The sequence below is a fragment of the Cricetulus griseus genome, chromosome X (assembly GCF_003668045.3).
Source record: "Cricetulus griseus strain 17A/GY chromosome X, alternate assembly CriGri-PICRH-1.0, whole genome shotgun sequence".
In the NCBI taxonomy this organism is placed as follows: domain Eukaryota; kingdom Metazoa; phylum Chordata; class Mammalia; order Rodentia; family Cricetidae; genus Cricetulus; species Cricetulus griseus.
In genome coordinates, this window is record NC_048604.1 from 75,086,186 (window position 1) to 75,109,392 (window position 23,207).

The following is a 23,207-nucleotide window of genomic DNA, read 5'->3' on the forward strand; positions in this document are numbered from 1 at the left end:
ATAATAAGATCATAAAAATAAAGCAAAATAAAATAATCCTAGGTTTCTTTCAACAAAAATAAATCTGTCTGGCACACAACAGGTAGAAATGAAGCTGAGGTTCACAGAGGCAGGTAGATCTCTGTGAGTTCAAGGCCAGCCTGGTCTACAGAGCATAGTTCCAGGACAGGCTACAAAGGTACACAGAGAAACCCTGTGTTGAAACACACACACACACACACACACACACACACACACACACACACACACACACACACACACACATTTTTTCTGCCTAGCAATGACTTGAGCCAACAATTGTATCAGTATCAGGGATTGTGGCACTTATCCTTAGTCTTTTATGTGGGATTTTAAATTTAGTTTGAGACTATCATGCAATAAAAAGCTTCTCGCAGAGTTCTGGTGAGGATTTTAATTACATCTTTGCTTCTTTACTTGAAAAAAACAGCTTGTATTTATCAATGTATATACTTGTTCAATGTATATCAATGTATATACTAGCAGGTAGGATGTCAAGTTAATTTTTTACTTTTGGATTAATCTGTGTATGCAACATATATCCCTATAGATTGCACAACCTCTGAGAGTTTTTCTTCCATGTTATTGTGGGAGAATTTGTTACTTGCAGATGTGGTTTAGGCAAGACTCCTGACTATGATATCTGACACTGTTCTTCAGATGCATTGACTTGCGGGAAAGGAAGGGACATACTTTTTAAATATCATCATCATTATTATTACTATTATTATTACTATTACTATTATTATTTGTGTGTGCATGTTTCTGTATATATTCATATGTCAGAGATTAGAGGTATCTCCTGTAGTGAGTTACAAGCAGTTTTGAGCTTCCTGATATCTATACTGGGAATCAAACTTGGGTTCTCTATAGAACAATACATGGTCTTAACCTCTGAGCCGTATCTCTAGCCCAAGGAGATAGACTTTTTAAATTTAAGTTTTCATCATACTATATATCCTTAGCATGGTTTCCCCTTCCTCCAGCTTCTCCCATATCCTCCCCTGACCTCCATATCTTCCCAACTTCCTGTCCTTTTATCTCTACTTCCCTCCTTCTCTTTCTTCCAAAAGAACCTCCAAAAACCCAGACAATGAAAATAAAAATAAACAGGCAAAAAAATCCCCAAAACAAAAGAAAATGGAACAAACTTCTCCCCCACACAAGAAAGTCAGGAAAAAAAACCCAAATAAACATGGAATTCACTTTGTATTGGCTAACTACTCCTGGATATGGAGCATGCACTGGAATATACTCAGTGACATTTATTGAGCAAAAGTGATTTCCAATCTCCCAGCAGGTATCAATTATAAATAACTTCTTGGTTAGGGGTGGGATTTTACCTACTTCCCTTTTGCAGCACTGGGATTTTGTCAGGCTTGAATGTGTGCAGGTACTGTGCATACTGCCACAGTCTATGTGAGTTCACATGTGCATCAGTCCTGTTCTGTCTGGAAGACAGTTTCCTTGAGGTCATACACCAGCTTTGGCTCTTATAATCATGTTAAGCTCAAAATCTGGAACCCAAATCACCACGAGACCAACTCTGATGCAAAAACAAAAAGTCTTTACTTCTGAGTTAACTTGGGTCCCTCCATCCAAAGCAACAACAATAGCAGCAGCAACAGCGAGCAACAAGGGCAAAGCAGGAGAAGGAGGGTTATGCAGTAGCTAGGTAGGATGGAGGGATGTGGGGAACTCCAAACCTGCCTAGCTACAAACTTTGCTAAGAGTTTTTATGTTGACTGAGAAATGAGAGAGAATGTAGGAGACTAAAGTAATAAAGAGGGAAAGGGAAAGAGAAATTTGTCTAAGAATGTCTAAGGGAATCAGAGGAACGAACTGAAGGTATATAGAAAGTTATAGAGGGTCAAAGAAAGTCATAGAAGGTCAGAGGAAAGTTGTCAAAGGTCAGAGGAAAGGTTGTTAAAAGTCAGAGAAAAATGTAAACTATGTTTGTTAAACTATGTAAATAGTTTATAGTAAATAAACTATGTTTATTTCTCAAGTAACTTATGTATGCTTGTTTTAAAATGTTCTATCTGTTTCCTGGCATAACCTAAGTTATGTTACAAGCACACAACTAAAACAAATGGTGCAGGTTACCGCTGTTTTGCAGTCAGCTGCATGGCAAGCTGGTCACATGGATGGCTGGTAGCCATTTTGCTGGGACCTGGGTCTCTCAATATTTCCATTTCCTCTTCCATATAGATCCCTAAGCCTTAAAGGGAGGGGTTTGATGAAGACATCCCATTTCAGACTGAGTGTTTCACAGTCTCTGGCTCTCTGCACATTGTCCAGTTATGGGTTGTGGTACTTTGAATGAGAATGGCCTGTATATGTTCATATTTTCGAATACTTAGTCCACAGTTGGTAAAGCTGTTTTCAATCTTGTTGTAGTAAGTGTGTCACTGGGGGTGTAATTTAGTTTTCAAAACTCCATGTATGCCATTTCCAAGTTATCTTTCTCTGCCTCATGGTTGTTGTCTCAGCATGTAAGCTCTTGATTACTGTGCTTGCCTACCTGCTGCCATGCTCCCTGCCATTATGGTCATGGACTTACCCTCTGAAATTATAAGACTAATGAACTATTTTATAAGTTGTCACAGTCATGGTGTTTTGTTACAGCAATTAAAAAGTAACTAAGACATGAATATCTCCTCTAATGAGGGTTGAGTAATGCACTGATCTGTACATATATCAATATGTCATTAGGGGTGATTTTATTGCTATGTTCCTTTAACAGGATAGTAATGTTAGGTTTTCTTGTAGGTATGTAACCTATTTGTTCCATTAGCAGAATAATAATATTAGGTTTTCTTTTAGGCCCATGACCTATATAGTCTCAGGTTCTTGGTCACTTTAGCAATGTCAGCTTTGGGTTCCATCTCATGGAATGGGCCTTAAATCCAAATTTTAAAAGTGACTGGTTATTCCCATAACATTTGTGTTACTATTGCACTGGTATCTTGTAGACATATAACTATTGTAGGTCTCAGGACTTGTGGCTGGATGATATTGGTGAATACCCTTTCCTTCAGTAAGGTGCAGTGTACCTTTTAGCACCATGAACACTAGTCAGTAGGAATGAAGCTTCTACTTGGGCACCAGCTTAGCTTCCCTGTGTTTGATGATATAATTGTTTCCCTTGACACTAAGGCCTTAACATTAGATTGTGGAGAGCAACCAATAGCCTTGGAAATAGCCTACAGTGTTTGGATGTTCCACTGGATTCCTTTGGCCAATGAATGACTCAACATAATGTAACCCATTCCTGGCATTGGAGGTTTTATTTGGTGACACAAAGTGTCTAGTCTGGGCATTGTTTGCCCCATTGTATTTAGACTCCATTTGAATTCCTTTAGTATGTGCATGCATATAATTTAGGAAGCTTCTACAATAGTAGGTTTCCGTACGGCTTTTCAAAAGGTCTCTAGTTTTAGTTGGCCCTCCTCATATTCACTCCTTTACCCTTCCCTTCCACCCACCTCTATATTCAAACTTCTTATTCTAGTTTCCCCTTTATCTCTCCATAACAATACATTCTATTTACCCTTCCTTGAGATATCCTCTTCTCCCCCACTGGTACATTACTAGATACCGATTTCTGTGATTATTCAGATTTTAGCACACATATGAAAAGCTTAAAAACTAATATCCATATCTAAGATAAAACATGCAATATTAGTCTTTGGGGGTCTGGCTTATCTCATTCAGTATGATTGTTTCTAGCTCCATCCTGCAAATTTCATAATTTCTTTTTTCTTAATGGCTGAATAATTTTTGTTCTATAAATGTTCCATATTTTAATTATTAATAATCAGTTTATAGGCATTTAATCTTTTTCTGGTTTTGGCTATTATGAATAGAACAGCAATTAATATGGATGAGCAAGTGTCTCTGTAGTAAGATGTGGAGTCCTTTGGGTATATGCCCAATAGTGGTATACTTAGATCTTGAGGTATATGATTCTCAGATCCCTGAGAAACCACCAAACTGATTTCCCTAGTAGCTATATCAGTTTTTACTACAACCAGCAATGAACAAGTGTTTGGGGGGTTCATATTTTAACTGTCACTATGATGAATAAACCAGTCACCACTAATGAGACTCCATGCTTTCTTTCTCTCCAACTTTTTTTCCCTATGAGCATGCAAAATATAATAGGAAAATTCTCAGAAGAATCCTGCAGTATAATTTCAGGGCTGTCACAATGTAAGAAGTTCAGCCCCACTGGAAGCCTGTCAAATCCTCACCAAGAGTTCAACCAAAACCTAGGCATGGAATACTTTCCAATGACCAAGCAGGAATGCTTCAGCATGAGTTTTCCCTTGTGGCATTAGTATAGAACAAACAAGAAGATGATGCAGGTATTAGAAAATTATAGTCTAAAACAATCACTGTACTAAATATCAGATTATTTGTATATTTATAGTAACAAGAGCCTATAATGTCCAAACTTGTATGACTTTTTTTTTTTACTTTTAAGTTTTTGCCACCTTCTAACTTTGGAAATCACCTGGTATGGGAGAAGGATATGATGAGCATGTCTCTGGAAATTCATAAATCCTGACAAAACAGTAGCACATGTTTCCTTTTTATACCATGTTTGTCATTTATTTGGAAATCACTAAAAATACATGATTCATTTGATTATTGTGGTGTCTCAAACTCTTATCATTTGGGTACTATGGTGTTTTTAATAAGAATGGCTTCCATGAGCTTATACTTTTGAATGTTTTGTCATAAGGGAGTGGCACTATTTGAGAAGGATTAAGAGGTGTGGCTTTGTTAGAGTAGATGTGACCTTCTGGGAAGAAGTGTGTTACTGAGGATGGGCTTTGGGATTTCAAGTGTTCAAATCAGTCCCCACTCCCTCTCCCTCTTTCATCCTGTTACTTGATAATCCAGATATAAAAATAGTCATATATAAATTAATCTGTTAGTATCTTAATTGAAATTGTTTATATTGAAAGAATCCTCAGTTATTTCAAATACCACAATGTTTCTTTTCCAAAAATTAATCTCTTAATTTATTGCTAAGTATCAATATTTCTATTTTGTTGCAATTCTATGTAAATTCTTTGTTCAGTATTTTTCAGCTTGGATAAAAATACAGTATACTTAGCATTTTATTTATTTTTATCAATCTGAGTGCCTTGTGTCTTAGTCAGTGTTCTATTACTGTGAATAGACACCATGACCACTGCAAATCTTATAAAAGAAAGCATTTAATTAGGGATTGCTTACTGTTTCAGAGGTTTAGTCTATTTTCATAATGGCAGGGAGTATGGTGGCACACAGACAAACATGGTGCTACAGAAGTAGCTGAAAGTTCTACATCTGGATCCACAAGCAGCAGAAAGAGAGCCACGAGGCCTGGCTTGAAATCTCAAATCCATCCCTCAGTGGCATACTTCCTCCATACATGCCATACTTACCTCAAAAAGGATACACATCCTAATCCTTCTAAGTTGTACTACTCCTTGATGACTATTCAAAATATATGAGCCTGTGGGGGCCATTCTTATTCAAGCCACCACAATACACTCCCTGTCTCCTATAGGTTTGTAGCCATATCATAATACAAAATGCATTTAGTTCAACTTCAAAAGTCCCTGTAGTCTATAAGAGTTTGAACACTGTTTAAAAGTCCAAAGAAGAGGAGTAAGTGGGAATAGAGATTAGGGATAATAAAAAGGAGAAATAATTTCAAGGTATGGCTCACTGATAAGAGTACTTGATTAGTATGCACAATGTGCCCCAGGTTGTCATTGCATTTAGTTCTTTGTAACTGTTTTCACTATTTCTCATCAGTATTAGTTCAAATGATCTGGAGAGATTGATCAATGGTTAACAATATAATGCTATTGCGAAGGATCCAAGTTCAATTTGTAGCATCCATGTGGAACAGCTTGCAATGACATATCACTCCAGCTCCAGGGGAATCTGATACCTTAGATGTCCTGTAGCACCTGCATATGTTTTCAGACACACACACACACACACACACACACACACACACACACACACACACACACACACCTGAAATAAAAAAAACTTAGTTCAAAGGTTTAATGTTATCCAAAATAGAAAATTATATTAAATTAGATGAGTTGTGTGCACTAATGTTCTATAACCTAAAGGATTTTTTTCTTTTAAACACCTTTCTTGTCAATGTTTAAGCCTGATCATCTGAAACAATATTTTAAATTGAATTATTTGTGAAATGTGGAAACCACAGTCACTGCTATAATCAAGACATGTTGTGTGAATTAAAGCATATAGTTTCAGATACAACAAATTGTAGCCTTTTCACTGAAATAAAATATATCATACATATTCTCTGTTTTGTCTTGAAAACTAATGTCACATTTTCAGAATTTGGAGTCAAATGGAATTAAGCATCTTGTAATTACTTCTGAATTCTTCTGATTCTCATGGTCTTGCAGGTTGAATTTTTAAAAGACTAGATAGATGGATCAGTGGTTAGCTCATTCTGCACTTGCAGAGGACTGGAATTTGGTCCCTAGTGTCTATGAAAAGTGTCTCGCAACTTTCTGTAACAACAGATATAAGGGATCTGGTGCCCTCTTCTGGCTTCATTTAGTAATAGACTTGATACCTTTATACTATTATGAATCAAAATAATATATTTGATCTACAACTTTTATCAATAAAGACCAAATACTTCCAAAATAATCATCCCAACACATGTGTCCACGTACTTTGTCAGGTACCAGTTCTTTGTTTACCATGCTAAAGATCCATTATCAATTGTTATTTATAAAACATTTGATCATTACAGAGTACTCAAGTGACTTCATCCTACCCCCATGCACTCCCTAGGGAGGGTGAGGCCTCCCATGAGGGAATCATCAAAGTTCTTTAAAGTCTTATAAAAATAGCCAAATTCTCTTTCAAATTCAAAGCCTCTCTAAATATATAGAATATAGAAGCTTTTTAAAATTCCAAAGTCTCTTAACTGCAAGCTCCTGTAATTCAAAAGTAAGTTAAATACTTACTTTGTCATGGCCCAGTGTGTCTCTGCCCCAAACCACGGTAGCCATGAGGTTTGGCCTGAGTGGGGGAGCGTGGACTTGGAAACTCCTAGCAACCCAACAGCGACAAAAGACCAAACACAGGCATCTTGTCATCTTTAGAGAGCTCTCAGTTCCATGCTGCAAAACTGGAGTCTGTTCTTTATTCATCATCTTCCTGGCTGTTCGTAACCATGCTTCCCTAGCCATGAGCCCTCTGCCTGGTCGCTCCTAACTAACTCTGTCCTCACATGTTACTTCCACACCTAGCCCTCCACCCAGGTGCAGGCCTATTCAAATGCTTAGTTCTGTAGAGATGCAAACTAAGGGACATTCCCTACTGAGGCCATGCTATTTAATATCAAATCGGTTAGCATCCGCTATTCAATGCAGACCAGAGCTCCTGGTTACTGGAACCACTGGAAATGTCGTAATGGAATTTTCCTCACTCCCGACAATTCCCCTCTCTTAAGTTAATAAAAAGAAACCTGTGCTTCTGCAACAGGACAGACAGCTGTACCTGGCTTAGGTCACTCCCTTCAACATACCAGGGGGGCCCGTCATGGAACCACACATTCTGTCATGTGTGTTCTGTCTTAGGATTCCCTGTAGGCAAGGAAAACCATACCCATCTCTGGCTGGAATCAGTCTCTGTAAAACAAATAAGGTTAATGGGGAATGGGCCTGGTCCAGCTCCAAGAGTTCCTGAATCAGAAAAAAATCCACACTGAGGTAGCACCTGAGCTCTCATGGCTGCAAACAAGTCTCCTGTGGGAAGGAGACTATAAAGGTTAAAATGGCCTCTTAAGATCTGCATAGGAATGCCTCCAGTGCCTCTGGTACAGACACAACTTAAGTTTGCGCTCTTAAACATACTTCTATCCTAAGGCTTGTAAATTACACGTTATATTCCTGTTAGAGTGAACTCTGACTTCTAGTTTCTAATAACATTTGCATAACACATATAGCAAGGTTACAGACATTAACAATTTCATCATGAACATACATTAGGGTGAGTTACAATGCAATAAAAAGACAATAAGACATTCTCATGATCTGTGGAGTGTGAACAATTTCACAATTCTAAACCTTTTTCCTTTATTCCCTGCCTGGAACTCAATGCCCTTAGAAACTTTCTATTTCTTGCTTAAAGTCCAAATTTCTAAAATCTGTAAAGTTCTGAAATCAGGTTCGTAATATCACACATAGTCTTTGAATGTTAACTGAAAAGTCTTTTGTCCATGTCTCGTTTAAGCATTGTGAAAAGGCTTCTGCCACTCACTCTAGTTTATGCCAGTATCCAACTGTCCTAAATGGGTCCTTTTTTCCAATGGGAAAACTGGCAAAAACAGATTTGTGTGTGTAGATGTGGCAAGAAGGCAAGCTGTTTGTTGTCCGGTTCTTAGTCTGCTCCAGAATGAGCACTCACTGTTTCAGAGAGGTGGATGTAGTCCATCTGTAGGAAAGCTGGGACTCTGGAAAGCATCACAAAACTGGAACTGCATGTCTTCTATCCTCCTCCGGCCATAGGTGGGATGTCCTTAAGGTTGAGGAATACGGGTTCAGTTTTTCACTCCAGCTGGTTCAGACAGTCTCCTGAGGCCTCAGGTCCAATTCCTCTCTGCTCCACGCATCTCACCAACCATTCTGGTAGCCAGCATGCCTTGTGCTCAACCTTTGAGAAAACACAGACATGCCTCGACCCCAAATAATTATAGGGTCTGGTCCCCTCCACTCTTTGGCACATGGATCTCTCCATTTGACTTGAGCGAAATTTGCTCAAGTTCTGTCATGCCAGAATCTGTCTGCAGCAGATTGCTTACTGGCATCCACATTTAAAAAGTTTAAGATAAACAGTGCATGGTTTAACACATCATGTGGAAGCTGGGGGCACAGCTCCCCCCTTTTTGTCTTAGAAGCTGTGGTTGGTTTTTTGTTTGTTTTGTTTTTTGTTTTTGTTTTTGTTTTTTTTTTCGAGACAGTGTTTCTCTGTGTAGCTTTGGAGTCTATGTTGGCACTCTCTCTGGAGACCAGGCTGGCCTCTAACTCACAGAGATCTGCCTGCCTCTGCCTCCCAAGTGCTGGGATTAAAGGCATGACCACCAACGCCTGGCTAGAAGTTGTGATTTTAAGGAGCTATGAGCATGTTCTAAAATTCCTTGTCTTGGAGGATCATAAGGATTATCTATCTGTCTTTTGATCATTTTCCCAATGAGTACAAAATAACTAACATGCTTCATCATAATATCCATCTCTATGGTCTGTCTTTATAATTTCTGGGACTCCCATGTAAGCAAAAACCTCTTAAAACAGTGACTTATAACATCAAGAAATCTGAATATGTGTCAATTGCCACGTGTATGTATTTTTAACTTGCCAAAATCTGCAATGAGTAACATCTATTTGCCATAGATGATTAGGGAGTGGGCCTCAAAGATTCACCCCTAAATTAGCCATAGGTAGATATTGTGGACATATTCCACATTGCTTGATGATTTGACCAGCAGTCTCTCTGCTTAAGCCAAATTGCTTTCTTAGACTTTTGCTATTTTGATGAAGAAAGTTACAAGACTGTAGAGCTTTCTCTGTTTAAGGCAAATTAAACAATTTTGTTAATTAATCTGTTGACTCATTTCATTTGACTAGTAATCAGGGAAAGGCCTTATGTATGACACATAATTCTCTTAGGTGAATTGCTTTTTGAATTTGCTCCAATAATATTCTAACCTGACTATTACTGGATCCTATGTATGGAACTGTTTCTATTACCTGAAGAGCCTTAAAAACATAGTGACTGTCAGTATACAAATTAAATGAATTATTTGCTAGGATCTGAAAGACCATTGCAAAAGTTTGCAATTCCACTATTTGAGCTGAGGCCAGAGCTGTCTGCTCCACCTATTCCTTTTCATCAATAACATATGCAAGCAACTCTCTCATTACAGCCATCAGTAAAAACTAACATAGCACTTTTATAGGACTGCTTTTTACAATTTTGGGAGGGCAATATAAGGATTATCAAAGTAAATTGTAACAGCCTATAAGCTGTAAACCGATTAACAGTTTTTCCTGAAAACAGAGCATAGGCAATTGCCCATGAATCATTGTTCTGAAAGAGTCAACCTGTTGCTTGGAATGAGGAACATGTATAATACTTGGATCTCTTTTAAAACACATCCTAGAATCTCTATGGCATTTCTGCATCATGCAGGCTACTGTTTTAAAATAAGGGTTTAAATACCTTGTCTGGCCAGATGGGTAAGTGTAACTATGTTAATGGTTTCTCTTGCTATAGAACAGAAGTCGGACTATGCTTTGTGGGGAGCACATAAGCTTCCAATTGTTTTGCGCAGTCAATACAATATATTTGTTAATGCTAAACCACCTCCTCTAATTATAGAAATACTTGTCTACCTTCTTAGTTAACTGTCTGTGTAAATTGGAATCACTACCTCCTTATAGAATCTTACAGGATTTAAATCATCATTTGATATTTATTATTTAGTGTATGTACTGGATACTTTTTATGTCAACTTATGATAAGCTAGGAGTCATTTTGGAAGATGGAACCACAATCTAGAAAATGTTATCACCAGATTGGCTTGTGTGCAAGACTATTGTTATGATAAATCTTTCCGCCAAAGCCACCCAAGCCCTACTGCCACATGGGCGGTCTCTGCCAGCCACCCGAGTTCTGCCCGCCATGTGGATGGACAAAATAATACAGAGACATATTAGGTACAAAGCTGCTTGGCCAATGACTAGGATTCTCATCTGCTAGCTCAGTCTTAATTATCATAAATCTATATATTTTATAAGACTTATCTTATAGAGGATGCCTTCTGCTGGCACCCTCTCTTGTCGGTGGATCACATTGTGCCACTGGAGGAATAGTGGAGGGGAAAAGGCACACTTCCTGTTTCTCCTTGCTTAAATATGAGTCTCCTTGCTATGTCACTTCCTGCCTGGAACACCACTTCTCTACTACATTTTCCAGAATCCTCTTTAACTCCTAGTCCTGTATAACTTGCTGTTTCATTGGCCTAACAGTATTTTATTTATCATCCAGTAAGACAAACACACAGAAGCACTTCCCTCATCACACTATGGTACATATCCTTGGCTGGTGACTGATGTGAGAGGGTCCAGTTCACTGTGGGTGGGGCCATGTCTGGGCTGATGGTCCTGGTTCTATAAGAAAGCAGGCTGAATAAGCCATGTGGAGCAAACCAGGAAGCAGTGCTCCTCTGTGGCCTCTGCATTAGCTTCTGCCTCCAGGATCCTGCCCGGTTTGACTTCCTGCCCTAACTTACCTCAGAGCTAGACTATGCTGTGATGTAGCACTATAAGATGAAATAAAATTTTTCTTCCCCAAGTTATTTATGGTCGTGGTGCTTTATCACAGCAACTGAATCTATAACTCTCTCTCTCTCTCTCTCTCTCTCTCTCTCTCTCTCTCTCTCTCTGTGTGTGTGTGTGTGTGTGTATGTATATATCCAATGGCATGAGTGTAGATAGTAGAGAATAACTTAGGGAAATCATGAATCCAGGTCTCTGAGTTTGGTGGCAAGTGCCTTAACCCACTGAGTCATCTCACCATCCCAAGTAGAATATCTTAAAAGCACAATTTTAAAATGCTAATAACCTTAAATAAGATATCAGAAAATGGAAAGATCTCCCATGCTCTTGGATAGGTAGGATAAACATAGTAAAAATGGCGATCCTCCCAAAAGTAATCTACAGATTCAGTGCAATCCCCATCAAAATCCCAGCACAATTCTTCACAGACCTTGAAAGAATAACACTCAACTTCATATGGAAAAACAAAAAGACCAGAATAGATAAAAACAATCCTATACAATAAAGGATCACCTGGGGGTATCACTATCCCTAACTTCAATCTCTACTATAGAGTTATAGTAATGAAAACAGCTTAGTATTGGCATAAAAATAGACAGGTGAACCAGTGGAATCGAATTGAACATCCTGATATCAACCCACACACCTATGAACACCTAACTTTTGACAAAGAAGCTAAAAATATAAAATGGAAAAAAGAAAACATTCAACAAATGTTACTAGTAAAACTGGATGTCAACATGTAGAAGAATGCAAATAGATCCATATCTATCACCATGCACAAAACTCAAGTCCAAATGGATCAAAGACCTCAATATAAATCCATCAATACTGACCCTCATAGAAGAAAAGTGGGAAATACAATTGAACACATAGGCACAGGAGACCACTTCCTAAATAAAACACCAGTAACAAAGACACTGAGAGCAACAACTAATAAATGGGACCTCTTGAAACTGAGAAGCTTCTGTAAGGCAAAGGACACAGTCAACAAGACAAAACAGCACCCCCCCCCAGAGAATGGGAAAAGATCTTCACCAACCCCACATCTAACAGAGGGCTGATCTCCAAAATATTCAAAGAACTCAAGAAACTAGACATCAAACTACCAAATAATCCAATTTAAAAATGGGGTACAGATCTAAACAGAGAATTCTCAACAGAACAATCTCAAATGGCAGAAAGACACTTAAGGAAATGCTCAACATCCTTAGTCATCAGGGAAATGCTAATCCAAACCACTTTGAGATTCCATCTTACACCAATCACAATGGCTAAGATAAAAAACAGCAATGACAGCTTATGCTGGAGAAGATGTGGAAAAAGGTGAACACCCCTCCATTGCTGGTGGGAATGCAAACTTGTACAGCCACCGTGGAAATCAGTACGGCTATTTCTCAGAAAATTAGGGATCAACCTACCTCAGGCCCCTGCAATACTACTGTTGGGCATATATCTGAAGTAGGCACATTCACACCACAAGTACATTTGCTCAGCTGTGTTCATAGCAGCATTATTTGTAATAGCCATCTTTTGGAAACAGCCTAGATGCCCCTCAGCTGAAGAATAGATAAAGAAAATGTGGTATATTTACACAATGGAGTAATACTCAGCATTAAGAAACAATGGCATCCTAAAATTTGCAGGCAAATGGACAGAACTAGAAAAAAGCATCCTGGGTGAGGTAACCTAAAACCAGAAAGACAAATGTAGTATATACTCACTCATAAGTGATACCAGGTATAAAGAAAAAAGACCCAGCCTACAATCCACAACCTCAGAGAAGCTAGAACTCTCTTCCAGAAACAGATGGAAGCAGATGCAGAAATTCACAACTAACCATTGGGCCAAACTCCTGGAATACAATCAAAGTGAGGGAGGAGTTAATATGAACAAATGAGTCAAGACCATGATGGAGAAGCCTAAGGAATCTGCTGACCTGAGCTAGTGAAAGATCACTGACTCAGGTCTGACAAAAGGGGAACCTGTATAAGACCGAACTAGACTCCCTTAATATAGGTGACAATGGTGGGACCGGGACAATATATGAGGCCACTGGCAGTGGGTCCGAGATCTAACACTAATGCACAAACTGACTTAGTGGAGCCCACTCTATATGGAGAGATACCTTGCTCAGCCTAGACACAGGGGTGTGGGGGGTGGAGAGGTGCCTTGGTCCTGCCTCAACTAGATGATGGGACAGACTTAGTAGACTTCTCAGGGGAGTCCTTACTGTCTCAGAGGAGCAGAGATAGGGGAGGGAGTGGGGTATGTGGGAGGAGACAAGGGAGGGGGGCCTGCAATTGTAATGTAAAAAGTAAATTAATAAAAAAGAAATACCTCAAAATTTAAATATAATTTCAAAGTGAAAGTACATTTAAATAATATGTTTTAATGTTTTATAGAATTCTAGTTCTAGAACAATATGGAGTAGGCAGGCTCACTTTTTCGTATTCTTACCACAATGTTCGCTAAAAACTGATGAACCAAATACACAAGCAAAACAAACATAATAAAGCTCTGAAAGTTATTGAGAAAAAGATCAACCATTGAGGGACCTGGGGGCCTGTGAAGCAAAAGGGTGGTAATTACCCTGCTTTTCTTTCTCTCTTATGTACCCTGGGAGCTGAACTTGAGAGCTGAAAAAGGAGCAACCTAGAAATAAAACTAGGCAGTGAAAAAAAAAATCCTGCAAAAATCCTTCCCTCTTTAATCAAAGGTAAATGAAAAGAGCAGCCTGATAGCACAGAAAATGTCTTGGTGACAGCTGCAATGCATCACAGAAAAATCAGTCTGTCTATTCCCACCTACAAACATAAAGTGAAGGATCCAGACTTCTACACCCACATGTCTGCAATGAGGTGCCTCAGTAGCCTCTCCCCCACTGGGGTGGTGTCAAAGAAGGCTGGACAGGAAGCCAAGAATTAAATTACAAAAATCTCTGGGATAGGGCCAGAAGAGACCAAATGGAGTCATGACTTATACCATCTGAGCTGAGACAGGCAAAATAATGTCTTCCCCAAAATGTCCACAGCCTAGTCTAGAACTCATGAATATGTTATATTATTAAATGTTAAAATGGAATTGAGGTTGTAGGTAACTTTGAGGTTATTACTTTATTTTCTCTTGCCACCTTTTAAATCAATTCAATGTTTTTATTATCACCTATATACTTTATAGAAAGAGGTGTGGAGAATAGACCAGAGGTGAAAAAAAATCCTGTGTTTTTACACATTGCTCTATTTACATACATATGTGGGGATAGCCCTACTTCAGGCACAGTAGCTGCACTTGTCGGAAGCCTCTTTGCAGTTGCAGGCCTGGGAGCACTTTGAACAGTCCACCAGGCAGCGGAACCAGCAGCTTTTCTTACTAGAGGTACAGTTGAACTCTTGACATTTGAAGGAGCAGGGCCCATGTGTGGCACAGAAGTGCAAGTACCAGGAGAAGGCATGATCTTTTCTTGCCACTTTTAAGACAGAAAAGAGTTTCCTGCATCATCTTGTTATATCTATTGTAGTGACCTGAGCTATAAAAACCTGTGAGAGTTGTTCAAAAGAATGGGTAAAATTCTGACACATCATTTGCCAGGTTTAATACTGGAGAAAGAGGACCATGAGTGAAGGAATAGAGCAGCCTCTAGAATCTTAGAATAGTCCCTAACATTCAGGTAAAAGGAAAAACAAAACATCAAGCTTTCTCTTGGCAGGAATCAAATTCTGCCACTAACTCAAAATGAGCAGGAAATGTATTCTCCCTTACAGCTCCCAGAAAGGAATATAGTCAGAAAACACCTGGATTTTAGGTCACAGAGACTTGTACCAGACTTCTGACCTGAAAAATTTGAAAGATACTAAGTGTTTATATGCAGACAAATCTTTGTCAATTTGTTACAGCAACAATAGGAAATAAAGCCCTATGTGCCTTGTCCACATTTTTCTAGTTATTTTTTAAAATTTTATTTAAAATGCTTTTTTTCCCATAAACTATATTTTGATTATATTCTTTCTCACCCCTCAACCTCTTGTAGATCCTCCCCACTTTCATTCCCACCCAATTTAATGTTCTTTCTCCCTGTGTACTGTGGTGATATATTATTTATGATTTATTAAAGCTTGCCTGAAGATTCAGAAAGCAAAGACATTCACAAGCCATAGAAGCTAGGCACATATATTTAATCCCAGCATCCAGAAGCTAGGAAGTGGTGGTACACACCTTTAATTCTAGGACTCAGGATTAAAAGGTAGATGGATCTCTGTGAGCTTAAGGCTACCCCAGGGATACACGAGACTGAATCAGTCTAAAAGAGAAACAGACCACACACATTTAATCCCAGCACTAGAGGGGTATAAAAGATAAAAACAGGCTCTTCAGTATTCAGTATGAGGCATTCATTCTCCAGCCACATTTAGGAAAGGTTATAGTCTAAGGCTTGGTGAATGCTCGTGGAGATAGGATCAGCCCTTTCAGTCAGAGGCAGAGATAAGAAGCTAGTGGCTGGCTACTTTGCTTCTCTGATACTAGCTTGAAGTTTGAACCCCAATATCAGTCTCTGGGTCATTTATTTTTCATGCTACAGTATACACTGACTTTTTACAAAGGCCATATGGGGAGCAGTAATGTGGCACCTCAATGTGCCACGGTGTCAACATACCAACATGGTGTCTTCATAGGCTTAATGGAGAGCCTGGATTTCCACCCCGTATCTGGTAATAGTGAAGTAATGACTATTTTTTAACCATCTAGCATGGTGTCTCAAGAGGTCTGCTGAAGCAGAAGACTAGAATAATATGCAAAACCTCACAACACCCTATACCTGCAGAATTCAACAGAAACTGACTCATTGTGTCAAGAATTTTGCTTCAGTATGAAAAGAAAATCAACAGTTCAGAATCGAGTCCATAAAAATGTAGAGAATAGCTCCCAAAGGGTTTGGAAGCAGCTATCATTAAAATGATCAAATGAGTAACTAACAACATACTTGAAACAAATTTAAAAAACTAGGAAGTCTCGGCAAAGATAAAGAAGATACAAAGAAAAATCCAATGAACACATGCTTCACAACTTTTTTTTAAAAAGGAATTCATCAAAATTAAAAAGGGATTGGTTATTTTAAAATCTAAATAGATAGTTTGCAGCAAAGTAGAGATAACAGAAGAAAAGCAATCAGTGGACTTGAAGACAGAAAAAAAATCGCACACTTTCCCCGAGAGAGACTAAAATGAAAACAAACAAACCTCAGCTACTTGTGCGATCATGCAAAAGATTTCACAGGAGTGCTTGGAGAGAAATGAGGTGTTAGTGGCTGGTGCGAAACTTTGCTTAGGCTAACACGAGATGATGGGTTCAAACAAGTTCAAGCTCAACCAGCCACCCGAGGATGGCATCTCCTAGGTCAAGTTCAGACTCAACACCTCTTAGTTCATCCTGGTCTCCTCCTGGGATACATCTGTGCGCCTCTATGATGTGCCCGCCAACTCCATGTGACTCAAATACCAGCACACTGGTGCTGTCTTGGACTGCGCCTTCTAGGATCCAACACATGCCTGGAGGGGAGGATTAGATCATCAACTGAAAATGCACGATTTGAACACTGATCAAGAAAATCTTGTTGGAACTCACGATGCCCCTATCAGATGTGTGGAGTACTGTCCGGAAGTGAATGTGATGGTTACTGGAAGTTGGGATCAGACAGTTAAACTGTGGGACCTTGTAATGCTGGGACCTTCTCTCAGCCCGAAAAGGTATACACCCTGTCAGTGTCCGGGGACAGGCTGATTGTAGGTACAGCAGGCCGCCAAGTGCTGGTGTGGGGCGTGAGGAATATGGGCAACGTGCAGCAGTGCAGGGAGTCCAGCCTGAAGCACCAGACTAGCTGCATCCGTGCCTTCCCAAACAAGCAGGGCTATGTGTTGAGCTCCATTGAAGGCCGAATGGCAGTTGAATACTTGGACCCAAGCCCCGAGGTTCAAAAGAAGAAGTACATCTTCAAGTGTCACAGGCTAAAGGAAAACAACATTGAGTAGATTTACCCAGTCAACGACATTTCCTTTCACAATATTCACAATACATTTGCCACAGGTGGTTCTGATGGATTTGTAAGTATTTGGGACCCATTTAACAAAAAGCGACTGTGCCAGTTCCATCGATACCCCACTAGCATTGAGTCTCTTGCCTTCAGTAATGACAGAACTACGCTTGCAATAGCATTGTCATATATGTATGAAATGGATGACATCGAGCATTGAAGGTAGTATCTTCATTCTCCAAGTGACAGATGCAGAAACAAAGCTCAAGTCCACGTAATCATCTGGTGAAAGTTGTTTCTCTGTGGAAAGCTTTGCTTCCTACAAACACTTGCTTCCCCCAAGGGCTGCTGTAGCCATTGAAGACCCCCGTCTAGTGTGTGGGTCTCTGTTTCCTGTCATAACAGAAATGTCTCTTGTCTACTCTGTAATTGTTTGGGGTGGAGAGACTTCGTGCCTTTGTACAGTAGTTGAGTTCTTCTGTCCCTAAGTAAGCCCTGTTGCTGTTAATATTCCAGCTCTTTATAGCACAGTCTAAAGCTGTTAATATTTTTCTGCTGTCTAATAAATCAGATTTGGGACTTTTAAAAGTTGGGTGCTTTTTACAGATTTTGGTAATTAGTGTCATTTACTGCATAACAAGACTTTGCTTAGGCAGTGTTCTTCATCAAGGGCATGTTGTGAGTGACATTTGACCTTTAAATGTACTCTGACTCATTTATTTACGTCTGCTCTTGTACATTTCCCCAGCCCCGGATAAAGTAATGCACTTGAGTTCACTCAGCCAATTGGTTCATGTTCCCTTGGCGGGTCAGTGACACCTGTGAACCATCACTACAGCTCTCCTCAGGATAGGCATAGACTGGCAGCCTCAGGGCATCTCTGGCATAGTTCTATAGCAATGCCAGTGCTGTAGAGAGCATGTATCCCTGTGCTGACAGTGACATCCTCTGCAGACAGAGAACCAAATGACTTACCCATCAGCTACTACATCAAAGGGAAGTCCTCGGGATGGTAAATGATGTAACAGCCAGGAACTGACTTGTGGAATGGTATGCTTTTTAAAAGTTGTAACCACTTGATTGAGAGCAGAGCATATGTTCCAAATATTGTATTAAAGATGGCCAAATTAAAACCATGTATTGGACTTGTGTTTGATGTAGTATGAGACAGCTTCTTCTGGTGGTTTCATTTAAATGTCCCTCTCTGTCCCTTAAAACAAAATGTGTCTTCCTGCCTCCCCTGCATACTACTTGCCCAGCTCACTGTCTCAGTTTGCCTATTTGTTATTACAGCTACTTTTACCTTCAGTTTCCCAGGTATAGTTTACGGTGGCCTTTTTCTTTTTGAGATTTTCTTTATTTTGTGTTTGGGTGTTTTGCCAATATGAATATCTGGTGCAATACACTCTGAAATCAGAAGAGGGTGTCAAATCTCCTGGAACTGGAGTTAGAGACGTTTGTGACCCTCCATGTAGGTGCTGGAAAATTGAACCCCGGGACCTTTGGAAGAGCTGCCAGTGCTCTTAACTTTGACCTGTCTCTCCAATCCAACATTGGCATTTTCAGTGGGTTTTCTTACTGATACTGTAAATGTTTCTTCACTCTGTCTTTCTGCCAACTGCTACTATTGGGTCTTTTGGGTGAATGTTACACATCCAGTCCTTTTCCTAAATCCTGTGTCTCCTAGAATGATGTGTCTTTGTGTTTTAGCAGAGTACAAGTCAGCATAATGGTATGACAGACTAAAGTCTGGTCAAATTTGTTCTTGTTGTATGTGGGGTATCTGGTGGGTGGGTGCATATGTGTAACCCTAAATTTAGTGCTTGTAAAATAATAAATACATTGTCACTTGCAAAAAAAAAAGATTTCACAATTGTTGTCATTTGGTACTTTAGTAGAAGCTTTCTTGTCAAAAACCATGGAGACCAGAGAGAAGTGACCCAACATTTCCACAGTACTGACAGAAAAGAGAAATGGAGCAAGGAAAAATAATGCTGTCATTCCAGGGCCAAATAAGTGGTCGTAGTATCTTTTATGTGTGTGTGGTGGTGGTGGTGGAGTGGGGGTGGTGACATGAGAAGCCTCAGGTAAAGGAAAGCAGAGAATTAAAGACAGCTAAAGGAAGTTACTGAAAGAAAAATTGATAAAATGAAGGGGCCATAGAACCCCAAGAAGGGACCAACAGGAAGAGTAAAACTATAAATACAATGGAGTTTGCTTCTCCTTTTGAGTTGCTTCAATTCTGTTTTGAGGTTGAAGTACAAATTATAATACTGTGATTTTCAATGTGGGAAACTACTCCATAAAGCAATGCTTCAATTAAATATTTATTAAGAAGTTCTTGATTTACTGAGAGCCTGTCTCATGGAAGGAATAGTCTCTGCAATCTCTATTTTATTTGCTTTATATTGTGGTGGTAGTCCCACTCTGTGGATGAGGAGACAGAATGAGTGAGTAAATGACTGTGAATGGTGCCTGAAAGTGACAGGATCCTATGCAAAGATAGTAGCAGAACAACTGAAGATGAATAATTTTGGGAAAAAGATTTTGGGTAAAGAGATTACATAACTGGGAATGAGATAAATGGAAAAATAGATATTTGTGAGTATTAACTGATGGATCAATTAATTGATGGGAGTATTAATTGATGGATGCAAATAAGGGATATATATATATATATATATATATATATATATATATATATATATATCCCTTATTTGCATGTCTAACAATGATCATCTTGCTATCCTTCTGAGGAAGCAAAAAAGGACAGAAAAACTGATAGAAAGTTACAAATCCTGGTTTTCTGTATTTCTGAAACAAAAATAAAGTTGTATTTTGAAACAAAAAATCCCATAAAGCTCACATCCACGAGGCTGTGTTTGTCTTCTTTAAGAGCATGATCCATGCCTCACAGATTAAATTGTTCAGTGATAAGAGTTCACAAGTGGTTACCAATTAAATATATAACTTTGAGAACAATGTGAAATTGTAGGGCGATCCCTGAAGTTTATTTCTAAAGGGACTTTGAGTTAAATACTCATTGCACAAATTATGAGCTATGCTGTGTTGGAAAGGTTACTTGACCACCCTTATTCTCATTTTTCTGATTTTGAATGAGGCTATTAGAATGAACACCTGACATGTTTGTGAAGGATGAATGAGAAAGAAAAACACACAAAGATAACTTTAGTATATTGGTGCTATTTAATAAATCATAGTACTGTAGGAGAACCATCCCAAGGGAAAACAATTGAGTTTAATTTTTGACGAGAGTGCCATTATACTGAAGTATTAAATTTTACCCAAATAGCTACTAATTTAGGGTAGAATAGTCTTTGAAGACTCATAACATCACACTTGATCAAGCAACATTAGTTGAGACATTAAATGACTTAACAAGTAGAAATTGTTAGATTTAGAGATATATGACTTTTATGTTAGATGTATATATAGTTGACTCTAATGTATCTAATAACATATATGTTGGATTTATAGATATATAATTAAATATATATTTTAGAGATATATATGTTAGAGATATATGACTACAGAATCATCAGAGGAAATAGGTTACTTAATCAACTCCATTAAAAAACACATTGATTCAAATTTGTGTTTCCCATATATGCATGGATATACACGCATAAATGACCATCCATTGGAACATTGTCAATCTACCAGGGATCATATCTATAAAGAAAACCAATTCTTCCTCCTACCCTTACCCAAAAGAAGACATGAAGTTGAGAAGAGGGTGGGAAGTAGAAGTTGCATCCAGAGGAGTCATATAGAGGAGTATGGAGATGGGAAATATGATTAAAACACATCACATACATATATAAAATTCTCAAAGAATTAGCAAAAACATTACATTAATAAAATCAATATTAGAGTCTAATAATACCAAAATAACACCATAAAGAACCTATAAAACCACATGGAATACACCAGAGTAGCACTTTGAGGAAGATTTATAACAGAAGAAGTTTATTTCAGAGAAAAGGAATATAAATTTATAGACCAAGCAACCAAGTTATGAAACTAGAATAGGAAAATACATGCAAGAAAGTGAAATGGAAGGATACTTATCAAAATCACATAAAGAAAAAATGAATACATGCACAGGTCAAATGAATATCTGTAAATAAGTTCAAGTACAACTGCTACTTATTAGGAAATATTATAAATATCCATAAAAGTTCAGCAATAATGTAACATGGTGTATACATGTGAAGGTGTATGTATTTGTGTGTGTGAGAGAGAGACAGAGACAGAGACAGAGAGACAGAGACAGAGAGAGAACATCCAAAAGAGGCCTCACCCTCTCTGAGGAGTGGATGGGGTAGGATGGGGGATGATGGGGTGAATGGGAGGATGGAAGGGAGAGGGAACTGGGGTTGGTAATTAAAATAAGATTGCTTTTAATTTAAATAAAAATTAATCTTTGCCATCTCATCTACCTTTCTAATGTATACTATTCTATCTGAGAACACAAAGTGAGGATTCTAAACAATCTTCCATGTGATAGTGACTTAACTTCAGAAGAGGGCAGATTCCTTCCAGGATGATAGAATAAAATTAAATTCATGATTACTAACACCTTTTTCTCATTCATACTTTATCACTAATTTAATGAGAATGAATTATGGTGACAGATACAACAGATTCTTCTTTGTTTGCTTTTTGAGACAGGAGTTCTCTGTGTAGCCCTGGCTGTCCTGGCACTCCCTCTAAAGACCAGACAGGCCTCTAACTCACAGAGATCTGCCTGCCTTTGCCTCCCAAGTACTGGGATTAAAGGCAAGCACACCATGCCCAGCTACAACAGATGCTTCTTAATGTAACTCATAGTCTTATGTATACTTTGAGAATATAATTAAAATTGTTAATTTTCTAAAAATGTTCCAAGTTAAGTAGAGATAGTCTGATCATTTCATAACCTATGATTCATTCCATTGTGGTACTTTCAGGGACACTAATAAAGCATCCCCTATCTTTATACCATTATCTTTTACTCCTACCTTATGATCTACTTCTGACACTTAACACAAAACAAACACCTGAACCTATTGATTTAAAAGCAAATAAATAAAAAACAACCACAAAACCCCCACCAAATAGAAGGTACTTTCACTCTAAGCCTTTTGGCAAGATTTAACCATTTATTATGACTATTTTTTTTTAAAATCAGTACATTAAACTATATAGAAATATGTTCACACAACAAGACATCCTTTAAATATGTGTAATTAGAAAGGTTATGTGGGACTTCGTTGTTCATGCGCTTCTTTATTGTGATATGTCTGATAAGTAATATTTACCTTCAGTTGGAGTGAGCCTCCTGAAGACAGTGTGTTTAGATCCAGCTTCTATGTTATTTTCTGTTGTTTGCCCTTCAAAGCTTTTCTTAATTTTTTTCATTTTAAAACGATTTAGTTTATTGAACTTCTAAGAATAAATTAATAGACGTATGCTACATAAATCATCTTAAGTAAACTATAGAAATTCACAAAAAGGTTTAGAAGATATTTTGGGACAAACACAAACAAAAAAAGTTGTAAATAGCAATGCTGTTGGTATTTGGTAGGTAGGGTATAAAGGTAAAATCAAATGGTTTTCTTCATGAGCTTTAGAAATAAAGCACTTGATATGGAAGTTACCAATATCTAACATATGATACCTAATAGTTCGAGAGAAAATCGACCAATTCTAATTGAGATGGGATGTAGAGAACTGGTTTCATAACACTGCGAACAAAC

At 38.4% G+C, this 23,207-nt stretch overlaps 1 protein-coding gene and 1 pseudogene across 1 annotated transcript; one reads left to right on the top strand and one right to left on the bottom strand.

Moving 5' to 3' along the window:
* Nucleotides 1-14,689: 14,689 nt before the first annotated feature.
* LOC118239387 (metallothionein-2-like) lies at nucleotides 14,690-16,261 on the bottom strand. Its single transcript, XM_035449734.1, has 2 exons — nucleotides 16,234-16,261; nucleotides 14,690-14,886 (listed from the first exon to the last, which is right to left on the bottom strand). Exons 1-2 carry the CDS (start codon nucleotides 16,259-16,261, stop codon nucleotides 14,690-14,692), a joined length of 225 nt encoding a protein of 74 aa, XP_035305625.1.
* Nucleotides 16,262-16,754: 493 nt separating this feature from the next.
* LOC100770978 lies at nucleotides 16,755-17,793 on the top strand (annotated as a pseudogene).
* Nucleotides 17,794-23,207: the final 5,414 nt, after the last annotated feature.

Excerpts from the sequence above, each read along its gene's own strand:
- LOC118239387 (XM_035449734.1), bottom strand. The coding sequence starts at position 16,261 with ATGAGTCAGTTTCTGTTGAATTCTGCAG. Across the intron at positions 14,887-16,233 it reads GTTTCTGTTGAATTCTGCAG|TGGCAAGAAAAGATCATGCC; the intron begins GTATAGGGTGTT and ends CTGTCTTAAAAG.